Raw genomic sequence first — 12444 nt, 5'->3', positions numbered from 1 at the left:
GTTCGCGTTAATGGGCTCTCAGCTCTCATTCGGCTTAAACCAAACATTTTCGCACACCGGAGCAGTGGAGCGCGGCTTTGAAACAAAGTCCTTCTGGACTAATTCTAACAAACCTTCTGGCTGGAATTATGGAGTTGTCGTGTAAAACACCTATTAGCTTCAATCAACACATTATCTTCACTTTAGCTGGTTCGCTGTGGCTGTCGCTGTGTGAGCGTGTGTGCACGTGCTCGTGTATGATGCTGTTTGTTCTTGCATCATGTTGGTGACTTTCTTATGTGAACAAACTCGCAGGTAAAAACGATGGGCAATATCGAGGTCAGCAAAAATGATCGAGGTCATGTCCATGTATTGTGTGATAATTCGATAACGTAATCATTTTACGACAGGCCATGATGTCCAAAAGTCTAAAATGAGAATCAGGAACATGTGAGTGACTGGCATTTTTGCTGGGAAAAAAAGAAAGACTTAAATGACTGATCAGTGTGAATTTTTATTTAATTGTTTCAGCTCTATAGTGTAGTACAATAAACTGCATTCCCCACATATTTTGAAGGAAACAAAACTTACTGTATGATAAATTAAGAGCAAGAGAGCAAAAGGATAACTTCATTGTTTGGTGAATTGTGGTGTATTACACTGACTCTTATATTTTGTCCAAACGGGTTGCTATATCAGACTGAATTCATATTGACTAAGGGTATCTAATAAAGCTGCAACTTTAAGCACATACTCAAAAAGCTGCTGTCATACGAGCTGGCTGCATATTACACTTTGCAGATGTTTTCAATAAATCATCTAATTAGGAACATGATCATTTGTCACCAGAGAGTGAAAATCAAAACAGTTCTGGTGAGTTCAGGTCACTATGATTTACTCTCCAACATCCCACAGACCAAGCTAACACACATCCCATTGACATCCAAAAAGGGGCCTTTGAGCAGGTAGGGACAAATTTACCCAGAGTGCTGCTCTTTACGAGCGCGGGTGGTCTTTAGTGGAACAGTTTTCTTTTTCACACCTCCTACCTAAAACAACAGACCTGGATGGCTTAAGTAAACACATGCAAACACACACACACATAAAAACATATATACACAGCGAAGAACAAAACCCACAAAAGGGGCATGATGTATTCTGTAACCACCACTCTTGGTTTGGTCCAAATCCACAACCTTGGAATCTGGAGTATCCTAATCTCAATATCTGCCTTATTAACTAACACAGCCACTTGCCAAGAGCTTTGGAAAAACATATTTTTTGCCAAACCAGCACCTATGAAAATACTGCAAGTTCCTTCAACTAATGAAATTCCTATAAATATGCATGGAGATAAAGTGGAGTAAGATATTAAACAAGAAGTCTAAATGCTGCTAAAGAGGCAGTGAATAATTATGTGCTTATCTAAATCAAATTTATCTTAAGTGATGAAATCTAAATTAATGCAAGCTGAAGTTTGTTTTAGCAGCCTGGCATTTGTGTGTGTGTGTGTGTGTGTGTGTGTGTGTGTGTGTGTGTGTGTGTGTGTGTGTGTGTGTGTGTGTGCATCGAATTGGAGAGGAAATAGGAAATGGTAAGCAGGGCGGTCCCTCTCTCACAGGCAAAGGATAAACAGCTGCCATGTAAATTCTGATTAAATGACGTCCCAAACGGAGCAGAACAGGTACAGAAAACGCCTCCAGAGGGCTAAAGAACACAGAACGTGACAACCCCATTTTTTACACCTCGACACGAACCATGCAGGAGTTGAAAGGGATTGTTTGATTGACTAAGTTTCCATATCTACCAATCCCATTTTCTTCTTCTGTCAGCTGTGAGGGGAACAGACAGCAAGCTGTTAACCATTGACTTTATGCCATTCCTTCTGAATACAAGCCTTCTCTTCCATTTTCAACTAAGTGCTTTGGAGAGTTTAAGCACAGAGACTATAAAACTGTCTAGACAAGCGATAAAAAAAAATGTGTACAACTGTGCCCCACTGATGTGACCATTAGGCATCTGCCTTTGTTTTTTAGCAATACGCAGAAATTTTTTTTTTCCCCATTTCTCAGATAGTAAAATTTGATTTTTTTTTTTTTGTTTTCCCCAATTCAACCAGTCCAACACCCAACATCAATGGGTAAAGATGTTCGCTTGTTTTTCATTTCATTTTTGGACTCAGTCTGGGGAAGAGAAATCAAATCAACACAGACATAAAAGCAAGAGGTCATAAATCTATCTTTTATTTAATTGCGAAGCAATCTTTTCTTGACATCTTTTGTTATGGAAGCAAGCATACTGGCCTGCTTTCGGCCTGTCACGCAAGATTGGCTTCTGATGACACCGATACTCAAGTTGTGTACTTTCCACTCCTTCCCTCTTCCCTGGCCATTTCTTTTCTCTTGATCTGAACAAAATGAAGAATTAGCTGGAGCTCCTGCACTTTCAGCTCTCAGACAGGTGATAAAGGCATCTGTGTTTCTGTCAGTAGCCCTTTGCTGAAGTGTCACAGGCACAGTCTGGGTCAACAAAATGGATTTTTACTGTCCTGCGCAGTGCACGCTTTCAACCGCTTTGGTAATGGATGACGAACTATCATTCTGAATTACATTTCCTTAGTTTCCAGACGTTTTCACTGACACTCGGTTGTAGAGTAGACTTGGGGGATCTTGACTGCAGGAAAGAGGAGTGGGACCATTTTGCCTCAACTGTGGCTTCATTTCTGTATACAACTGGTTTTAAACAATCATACGGGCAAACATGAAGCAAATAAAGAAAACGGTATATTTTTTCAAAGGTGACTAATCCTGCTGCCGTTTCAAGGCTGTGTCTTGGTTCCATTATCCCTTTTCAACATAGCAGAACTGGCTGACTCACCCACAGGCACCGACTCCATTCACTGTCAGGCCAGTGAACACACAATCAGCTGGATCTAGATCAGTACATCTCTGAGGTAGAGTAGATGGAAAAATATGGTGTGACTCGCAGTAAGCCAGTCCACTGCCATCTCACAATAGTTTTCTGTGTCTGTTCTCCGTCTCTCTTTCCAAACACAGGACTCGCTCTCAGTAAGCTGTTTTCTACAGCCACCAACAGGATCATTGACAGTAAAGAACAACTGGCGTGTGTGAATATGCTCAGTTGTTAGGGCCACTTCAACAGTCGACTCAAATGCTCCTTTGTTGTCGTTTTTAACTATAATGTCATTGTCCACAAACCACTGGGACGATATTCTAAATAAAGAAAAAACTTTTCCTGTGAGTTGTAACTAAACCTATGGACTGTGAACAGTGTAACTAGGCACATCAGGCCTGTCAAACTAGTAAGGCCAATACTTGATATTTAAAAAGAGTCTGAAGGATGCTGTCATTTTTTTTTTTTCTTTTTAAGCTTTTCCAAAAACCAAAAACACAAGAACACAATTGTAAGGAATGGATTAAACTGTGCGTTTGTCTGCTTGTACATAAGCTGCAATCTTTAGCATGCCAAGTTAACTGCCTCCCTACATACAGTAGTAAACAAATGTAGCTCCAAGGAGCACACCATTAATGTGAGCCGACTGCATTATTTTGTGGGGCTACAGGTTGCGTTAGAAAAAAGCCACGTTCACAACTGGCACTATTGTGTAATATGATATTCCCAGTGTTGTGGGAGTTGGTCCTGGAAGCCGCTAATTCAGAGTTAGGGTAACATTAGCAGCTCTGCCCTGTTCTTAATTCAGCAAACCCAGCCAAACTCGTGAGCCAAGTTAGCGTTACATTTGCCAAAGTCATCAATCAATCCACCTCCCCAAAGCCATTTTCTCTTGTAAAAGTATGGCTATTTGAAAAAGGGAACAGTTAAGCATGAATCTAACCTCTGTGTAGAGTAGTAACAAATAAGAAATAACAGTATTTTCTTGTCGTACTGAACCATAATAAGACGGCTAATTAGCCATGCTGCAAACAATGCTGCACCTCTATTTCCATGTCTTCTGCTTTGTTTGTGAGGCTGCTGACTTTCTACCCAGGACATGAAGCTTCAGCCTCATTCTTTTTGCATTATATCATGTATTCAAGAGATTCCCGTTTTAAAAATCAACCAGCCCACAGAGTTAAAGCTTGAGTAAATCAGTTAGCTCGAGCTGAAATCTGCAAGCCATAGTTGTGATTTCAGCCGGGAAAAGGGATGGTCACCGGCTAGTAATGAGTAGCCTGATTTTGTCTGAAATCAGGGAACAATTTTTAAAAATATTACAACATCATTTCTGTTCTAGCACTGCATGTGCGCTATGCTAGAACGGACAGCTTTACAGGCAACAGTACCGTTAGTGTCTAAATGGGCTTAGTGAAGGGTCAATTAGGCTTTCCAACCACACAAAGGGACCTTGAATATGATGATCCATAACCTCTACCGAGACGTTTACTAGCCATCCAACTCTATTGTCCGTGCAGAGAGAAAACTCTTCACTTTTCCGACAAATTGGATTTCCACTAAAGTGTAAAAGTTTCTCCCAGCTCTCCCAGATCCAAGTATCGGAAAATCAATTTGGAAATCAAAAGAAGAAAACACACAGTGAGAAAACTATTAAAGACCCATTAGAGAGTTTTTTAGATGAGGAAAAAAAGTAAGCTGAAAATAGACGCTCCACCGCTGCCCAACGCTGGCAGAGGAGAGTGAACAGTTTTCCACATTAATCAAAAGTGAGTCTGTTGCACTCGCAGCATGCTGCAAGCAATTAGAGATACTTCATGTGACCATTACCACGATTAAACTCATCCACCCTCTCCAGCAACCCAAACACACAGTCTCCGGCTGGAGGGTTAATAACACAAACTTTTAGGCTACTTTGTGAGCTTACTTAAACAAGCGCTATTATTACATTTGGCAGGAATAGTGGGAGGTTTAACAAATTATTCCCCGCAACAGCAAAGACTCTGGAGCAGTTAGAAAAAAACATGTCCATACAGTTTAGCCCAATTACATATTGACATGAATGAGGTTGTAAGTAGTTACAAGGAAACTGCCCGCTGTCCTGAGAAAACACATTATGCAAAAGCTCAGGCAGTGACTCACACTTAACCTGTGCCATTAACACCAATAGTGAGACTTTTGTTCTCTAGCAGAGCTGCAATAATTAGTCAATCCCCAGAAAATTAATTAACAAAAAAGTTTAATAATTGTGTCATTTAAAAAAAAATAATAAAGTGTAAAAATACTCTGGCTGCAGCATATCACATTTAAATAGCTAAGACAATATATGTCATGCTGGGATTTGGGAAATTGTGATGAACACTTTTCACCTTCTTCTGACATCTTAAAATCAAATGATTCATCGATAATGAAAATAATAATTAGTTAAAGCCCTAAACTCTAGTATTTTTCCATTTTCTACCATTTTGTATTCAATAAAGCGCGCTAAGTTACTGAAAATGTAATCGAATCACTCGCCCGGTAACTTTTTGGTGCTGGAATAACCTTCGTTTTCCTCCCTCCGTGTCGGTGAAAGCCCAGACTACGGTCAGGATGCGGTGATTCTAGCTGAAATGTGATAAGGTGTTCTGACCCCAAACTTTCCAAAAGGGTTACCTACGCAGACAATGACATGAGATCAGCTCACGCCCAAAGAAGAGGACAAAGACCAGCATCTCTTCAGTCACACAGTGTGGACAAAGCAGGATGAAAGCTCACGACATGAACAGGTTGCTCCGCAGAAATCAGTAGCCATGGTAAAGGTCTTGGCACTGAAGGGATCACTTATTATTTCTGGCAAATAAGTGGACTGGTGAGTGACAGCTATATGATATTCAACTTGGTATTTATAAAACAAAATTTCTCTGTCAACAAAGACACACTCTGGCTGTGAGAAGAAGAGACCACATCAAAGGACAAACAGGGCGTGAGGAGAGATTAGCTACTAAGGGCGGCCTGCAGTTAGAGATTGCCACCACTCCACAACATTCACTGTGATCCAAAAGTCAACATTTACACAACGAATTGTCTGGCCGCAGGGTCAAAGCCTGAGCTGAAGCAGTGGTGAGAAGCAGAATCCTGGTGCTGCAATGCTTTTCAAAAAAAAACACCCACCTAAACAATAACATCCCAATATCAGCAAGGCTGGGGAGTGTGTGGGTGTCCACCGACAGTGGAACTGACGGACGTGAAGAATCAAAACGCAAATGCACTTGCTGCCTTTGGGTATCTAAGCTTACGCTCTCAGACGTTTATGACTGAGCCATAAATGTCAGTGTTACCAGCAGTGGGGCTACTGGTTGGAGGGGGGGGGGGCACGCCAAAGCTGTGATCGGCGAGTTTGCGTCTCTTACCTCAGGTGCTTTGACGTGCTCCTGCGGCTCTGCTCCCGCGCACGTTGCTTTCTCCGGCACGCAGCGCTGCACGTCAGCAGCCGTCTTCAAATCGCTCTAAAAATCAGCCCACAAACACAGAAGTGTGTTAAAAGTTTATCAGCCTGTCGTGTTTTGTGCTTTAAATGACACCCAGTCTTAAGACTCAAGGGTGAAAGCACAATTCATACTTCCCCGTGCTAATTTCAATTGTTGCACCACATGCAGACATCGAATAAATCAACCACCTTCACCTTGTAGTACCCGGTGACTTGCTCTGCAATGCTGTTGATGTGCAGCATGTACTGGTGCAGTCTGCGTTGGTACTTGAGAGCAGAGAGCTGAGCCTCGTTCTGCAGAGCTGACACCTGGGCCAACAGGAACTGCTCCCTCCGGTTCCACCTGAGCCTCGCCATCCGGGCTTCGTGCTCCAAACTTGCGCTTCTTTCTTCCAGCGCGTCGGTAACCCGGCGGAGCGCGTCCACGCAGCAGTGCTCCCCTCGGATCACGTCCTCGGCGGGCACCACAAGCCCGCATCCTCGCTGACAAACACCCTCACCGCGATGACCCGGGTCCGGCTTCGCGTTCGACGCCATCCCGCCTGGGCTTAAAAGTTGGCGGACAGAAGTTGGGCAGTCAGCGCGCATAGTTTGCGCGGGCAGCTGCTGCGCGCGGCACAGTGAGTGAGGACAAAGTTGTTGGACAAGTCCGAACACACGAAAGCGTGAGCGCACTGGGAGCCTGAGCGGTCTGCGCAGCTCACGCCGAGCTGGGGGGCTGCGCCACCTCTCTCCCTGCATGCGCTGAGAAGTTGGTGTGTGGAGTGTGAACTGTGCCTGAGCGGAAAACTTCCCCCTGCTGACCCACTTCTGTCCTTTGCGGTTGGGGTCCTCACACCTCCGTGGCTTTTTTTTTTTTTTTTCCTGCCGCTCGCATACAGCAACACGCTGACTTGTATTAACGCCAGACGTGTCACCATCTTGAGTCCAGTTTCATTTTTGCTCGGGTGCAGTTCGGTTTCATCGCGAGCAGCTGCGATGGGTGCTGCGTAGGTACCTGTTGTGTGTTATAGACCCTCTCCGGTAGAGGTCGCTCATTCCCTCACACACTCGAATGGTTCACCTGGCAGCAGATCCTTGAAATTGAGACGGAAACGACTCAAATAAAAACTTGGAACAGTCCACCTCGTGATTGACATAATCAGTGGGGTTTTATTGTGTCTCCTTTTTACCCCATTAAATTCATTGAGTCTACTTTTTGCACAGGTTCCACAGTGATGCTGTGTCAGTGAAACTCGTCTCAGGGGGTCAATGCTCTTTCAGTGGCTAAAGCCCAGCTGTAACGCGATATCTGCGCGGAGACCTTCACTTATAAAGCCTTTCTGCATGAGCCCGGGTCAGTCCCTACTGCCTGACACAGCATGACACATTGCAGGCATCTCGGGGAGGGCGTCACGTTTCAGGTCTCCCGGCGAAGCAATCTGGTTCTAGTCTGCTGTGCACCACTTTCAAGTATGTTTTGTGTTGTCTGAGCTGTCAAAGAACAGGTGTAGATTTACAAAGACAATACTGAAATCTGTCCCGGGCCCGCACACCTGTCTGCAAAAACACAGGCACAAGGAGGTCAGAAGAATGTATTTCTCTCCCTGTCAATCACTGAAAATGAAATAGTAGCTCTATTATTACTTAAATCTGTTTAAGTCAGTGTTGGCAAATAGCTATATTTCAGAACTGAATGAAGTTCAAGTCTGGAGGATAGGATCTAGGAAGAGGCAAACTGAAGCAAGCTGCAGCCCGGGTAACAAGGATTGTGAATGTGTTTTGGGGAAAGTGTTACACTGCCACCTGGGACCAGACCTATCACACAGGCCATATGCTTGGACTGATAAGCCATCGAATCGGGAACAAAATCATGACAGGGAAGAAAGAAAAAAAAAGTTATCTCTTTCTTTTGTTCTCTCTGTGAGCTGATTTCAGTGAATAACCATTAAGACCCCTGAGTGAAACAGAGAGGTGACCTAAAGCCCAATAAAAATCTAAAATCTGATTCATACGGTCCGACCTAATACATGGAGAGAGGTGATATCAATCTACTTTTCATCTGCTGGACACACGATAGGAGACAAAACTCCAACAGCTGTTTCTGCCTGGAAAACTAGACATCGACAGAGTTTATCTTATCTGTAATGGAGGACAGATTGAGACACTCTGATATATTTGGTGCTGGATTCGGTAAATAATAGCTTTCTCCTGGCAACCAAGGGGAAAAGATCCACTCATAAACTGAGGACATGTTGCAAATGCTTGAGCTGATAATGGCAGGAACTCATAAATCATTGATGATGCTCTAGTTTCTCTCATTTGATATGTGAGAGCTGAAATGCTGCCATGCATATTTCACACTTAACCAGTCTGAAGTCTGAGTTTTGTGACTGATACTTTAATCCCGAGGCAGCGATGACTAAGGAGACAAATGAATTTTATTTAAATCCACCTCAGCCGTGTCGGCACTTTAGCACATCTGAAAGCAGAGCGACGAGCACCTGAGACCCGAGACCTGGGGCTGAATTTGATAGCCCTTCTTACAACTTTTGAGACATTTGCTTTGTATGAATGTTTAAAGTGAAACTGAAGAGGAAATATTCTGCTGTAGTCTCTGCTTTAGTCTTGCAGTAACATCAGTATTTCAGACTGGGCTCATGGAATCCCTTCTGGACTCCATTCATGATTCAGACGATGGTGAGCTCAGGCTGACTCACTGTGGGCTAAAACTTTTAACAGGGACTTTTATGGAGATTGTTTGGATGTTCGGGTTCCAATCATCCGTCCTGCTCTGGTCAAATAGGACATTCAGCTAATGATCATGATCATGGGATATTAGAAACTCCAGAACAGCTACAACGTGGGCTTTGTGGTGAGATTGTTTTCTCAACTGCTGTTTCCAGGGTCTAGAGTGAACGTAGAACCTCGGCTTTTAAAGCCAACATGGACGAGGAGCCGTTTAAGTGCGAAAAGAAAAGGATACTTGAACATCTACATTTCTATGACAACTGCGCCAATCCTCCTGCCCATGACGACCATTTGATATGATCATAAGCTCCAGAACAGCTACTAAATGGATCTTTTTATTCACTGTGTGTTAGGGAACGGATCTTATTGAACGTTCTCCAAAGCTTCATTTCTTGAACATTAGAGACATAAAAAATCGACCAACTTATGATTCAAAACTAGTTTTAGCTGACAAGTGTGTGCTTTGACTTTGAATTTTTTGGAAGACTTCTGAATCTGAAATCCAACTCACCAGTGCTCAGCCAAAAGGGCTCGCAGACTCACACAGTCAGCAGCACTCCCACTTGGGCTTTCAGTATACTCAAAATGTTGAGTACTCCCCAAGACTCACATGTCAGAAAGGTCACTGCGAAACAGAGAAAAAAAACAAAAAAAAAAACACAGCAATTTAATAGTTAACTACGCTTTTATTGTTCCATGTCCAGCCAATGAGAGCTTCCAGTCTCAGCTCTCACTGTGCCGTTCACGTCCAGCGAAGCACTGAACTTCAGCAAACACCACAAACAGGCCGCCACTGCCGCCAGTGGTGCCATCAAAACCCAACCATCATGTGCACGCGACTGCAAGATCCATTTCTGAACTTTAATGAGTGAGATTCCTTTAGTCAGCTTAAGATTTTCTCTCTAAAAACTCTCCCCAAGACTTAATACAAAATGACTGGCTTAATGAAGCATAACAGCTAATGCACATATTAGGCTTAGATCTATACTGTCTCTGATGTATAGGGATGTCACTCAGTAATGAAATGTATTTCATATGAAACAAAGAGGTTGACTGGCCTCTGTGATGTTGATTTGTTGCAGAGTAATGTACATTTTGTCTCCAATGTCATGCATGTTGGAATGTAGAGCCACTGCTTTCGGCCAAAATGTCAGTTCAAGGCGTTCATGCATTTGGCAACTCTTCTTATGATTTTTCGCATGAAGGAAAACTGGCAAAAGCACTCTGTGGCGGATGTTGATATAGTCACAATGTAGAAGCATGGCCAGCGTCAGTCACACAAGAAGTGAATCAGAGGAATTCAAGACGCAGCATTTGTTGTTGAGGAAAATAAACCTTTAAAATGTCCAACCAGAGATGATCAAGACATAAAAATATATTAATCATAAACAAAAATGACAACATTTGATAATGTTTATATATCTCTGATCATGTGTTAATAAAAAGACAAAAATAATGCAGTGGAAACAATGTCATTAGCTTTGTGTGGGCTCTTACCACCAACATGAATGGCTTTGCTTATCTTCTGTTAATACAACATAATGAAAAATGAAATATACTAGATTACTGTTATAGGAGCTAGGCAAGTTGTCTTATTAGAAAATATAAAGTTGCCACAGATGAATCAGACATTGCACAATTACTGGAGAACATGAGCGTCGCTACCGTTTACTGTAACTGTTAATAGTGACTCTCACACAAAGCCATAAACCAGAGAGATGAAATGAAAATGTTCACACGAAATAAAATGCCAACATTCTTTACAAAGCACCAGCTGGTACCACTGAGGTCCTGATGATACAGTCAAAACAAAACAAAACAAAACTTTTTTTCTTAAGGTTAGATCACTAACAAGGAGCAGTTTTCAGCATCGGTTCCAACACCGACCCAGATGTTGTGGCAAAGCCTTGATCACTGCACGTATGTACACATATAACCAGAGGTGGTAAGCAATCAAAATAACCACTGTTACATGTTTGCTGCAGTTTTGTATTTGAAGCCGCATGTTTGATATGTTCACTTGGTTTGCTTTACATTCACCTTTGCAAATATGGATCCCCTGTGCCTAAACTCCCAAACACTTCTTAACCATTTCAAGCCTACTTATGTAACAATGTCAACATGCACACAATTTTAAAGTAGAGCTCATGTTATGATTTGGAAATTAGCACTGATTGCAGGTCAAACCAATCTATTTTTCTTCATAACATCCATAGTATATTAGATAGCAAAACATTATTGATTATTGGATAAATTATTTCAGCATTTTCTCTATGATGCTTGCTATAAAATCAAGTATGTGAGAGGTTGAGATTCGCTTTGACTGTATCTCTGTAACAGAAGATTTGCTTCATTTAGAAAAGAAAACATAAGAAAATGTCACTGAACTGCAAGTAAAGAAAGACATAGAAACATTTTTATAAACTCTTCCACTTATCCTTCACAGCTACTTGTTTGCCTTAAACTATGGAATGCACTGTAGGATAGATTTTTCAAAATGTCACAGATCAAATTAAGCCTACATTTAAAAATACTGAACAGCCAACCAGTGCGAAGCGTAACGTTCACACTTCAGTCGTGATCCATTTTAAAACAAGTTACTGTGAAAGATAAGTGCAGTTATTTATATAAGGCATATTTAAAAAGTTGACAGAACTCCTTTGACACTCCTCCAAAGAGGCTTTTTGTGGATAAATAAGGGATGTCTTTGTCCATTTCAAATTTTTTCCATTTCTGTCTTTTTCCACAAACAAATTCCAGAGGGGAAAAGTTGGAATACGACATCCCGGGTTACAGGGTAGAACCGAAGATTGTGGAAAGTCCCAAAGTCCTTACAGGCCTCAACCATAAAGAGTCTTCTTCACGGGAAGTGAAGAGAAAAGATGGCGCTACATTCAGAGGTTCAGGCAGAGGAGCGCCACCAGGAGCAGGGAGAGTACACTGAGAGACTGGGCAGCCATCACACCTCCACCTGAGAGAGACACAGATACAGGTATGTCAGTTTAACTGGACTGACAGTCAAATTTGTGGCTGATTTGAGGGGGGAAAAATGCTTTGTCCCTTGTGTGTCCAAGTCTCATCCATCAAACTAAAGACCTTATTTGGTGTGTGAGGTTTGATATCACACCCCATCTGTTCGGAGATCACCTTAAATGCCCCTCCATTTGTCACTGCCCTGCATCTGAAATCCTCCACGGCTTAAATTCCCGGGTCTGTGAAATCAAGCTGTCAGGTGGGGTCTGGACCGAACGATAAGGGATAAGGAAAACCACAGGAGGGGTTTCCTCTACTCATCAAGATCAATTACAGAGACTTAAGGCCTCCTCTATCCAGTCAGCCTACCTGTCAGTCCA

General features: G+C 42.4%; 2 protein-coding genes across 4 annotated transcripts in view; both read right to left on the bottom strand.

The window, feature by feature from the left end:
- Positions 1–7339, bottom strand: part of LOC120793484 (PDZ domain-containing RING finger protein 4-like) — a 119152-nt gene extending 111813 nt beyond the window's left edge. For both annotated transcript variants that reach the window (XM_040133603.1, XM_040133605.1), the window contains exons 1-2: positions 6557–7339; positions 6285–6380 (exon numbers count right to left, since the gene is read on the bottom strand). In XM_040133603.1, the coding sequence (XP_039989537.1) occupies positions 6285–6380; positions 6557–7102 (642 nt within the window). In that variant the 5' untranslated portion in view covers positions 7103–7339. The remainder of the gene's footprint in view (positions 1–6284; positions 6381–6556) is intronic.
- A 2487-nt stretch (positions 7340–9826) lies between these two features.
- Positions 9827–12444, bottom strand: part of LOC120793629 (contactin-1a-like) — a 65853-nt gene continuing 63235 nt past the window's right edge. For both annotated transcript variants that reach the window (XM_040133873.1, XM_040133874.1), the window contains exon 24: positions 9827–12062. In XM_040133873.1, coding sequence (XP_039989807.1) covers positions 11986–12062 — 77 coding nt within the window. In that variant the 3' untranslated portion in view covers positions 9827–11985. The remainder of the gene's footprint in view (positions 12063–12444) is intronic.

This window comes from Xiphias gladius, chromosome 8 (assembly GCF_016859285.1).
Source record: "Xiphias gladius isolate SHS-SW01 ecotype Sanya breed wild chromosome 8, ASM1685928v1, whole genome shotgun sequence".
Lineage (NCBI taxonomy): Eukaryota > Metazoa > Chordata > Actinopteri > Istiophoriformes > Xiphiidae > Xiphias > Xiphias gladius.
Note: the sequence above shows the minus strand (reverse complement) of the source record. Positions and strands in the feature narration are given on the sequence as shown.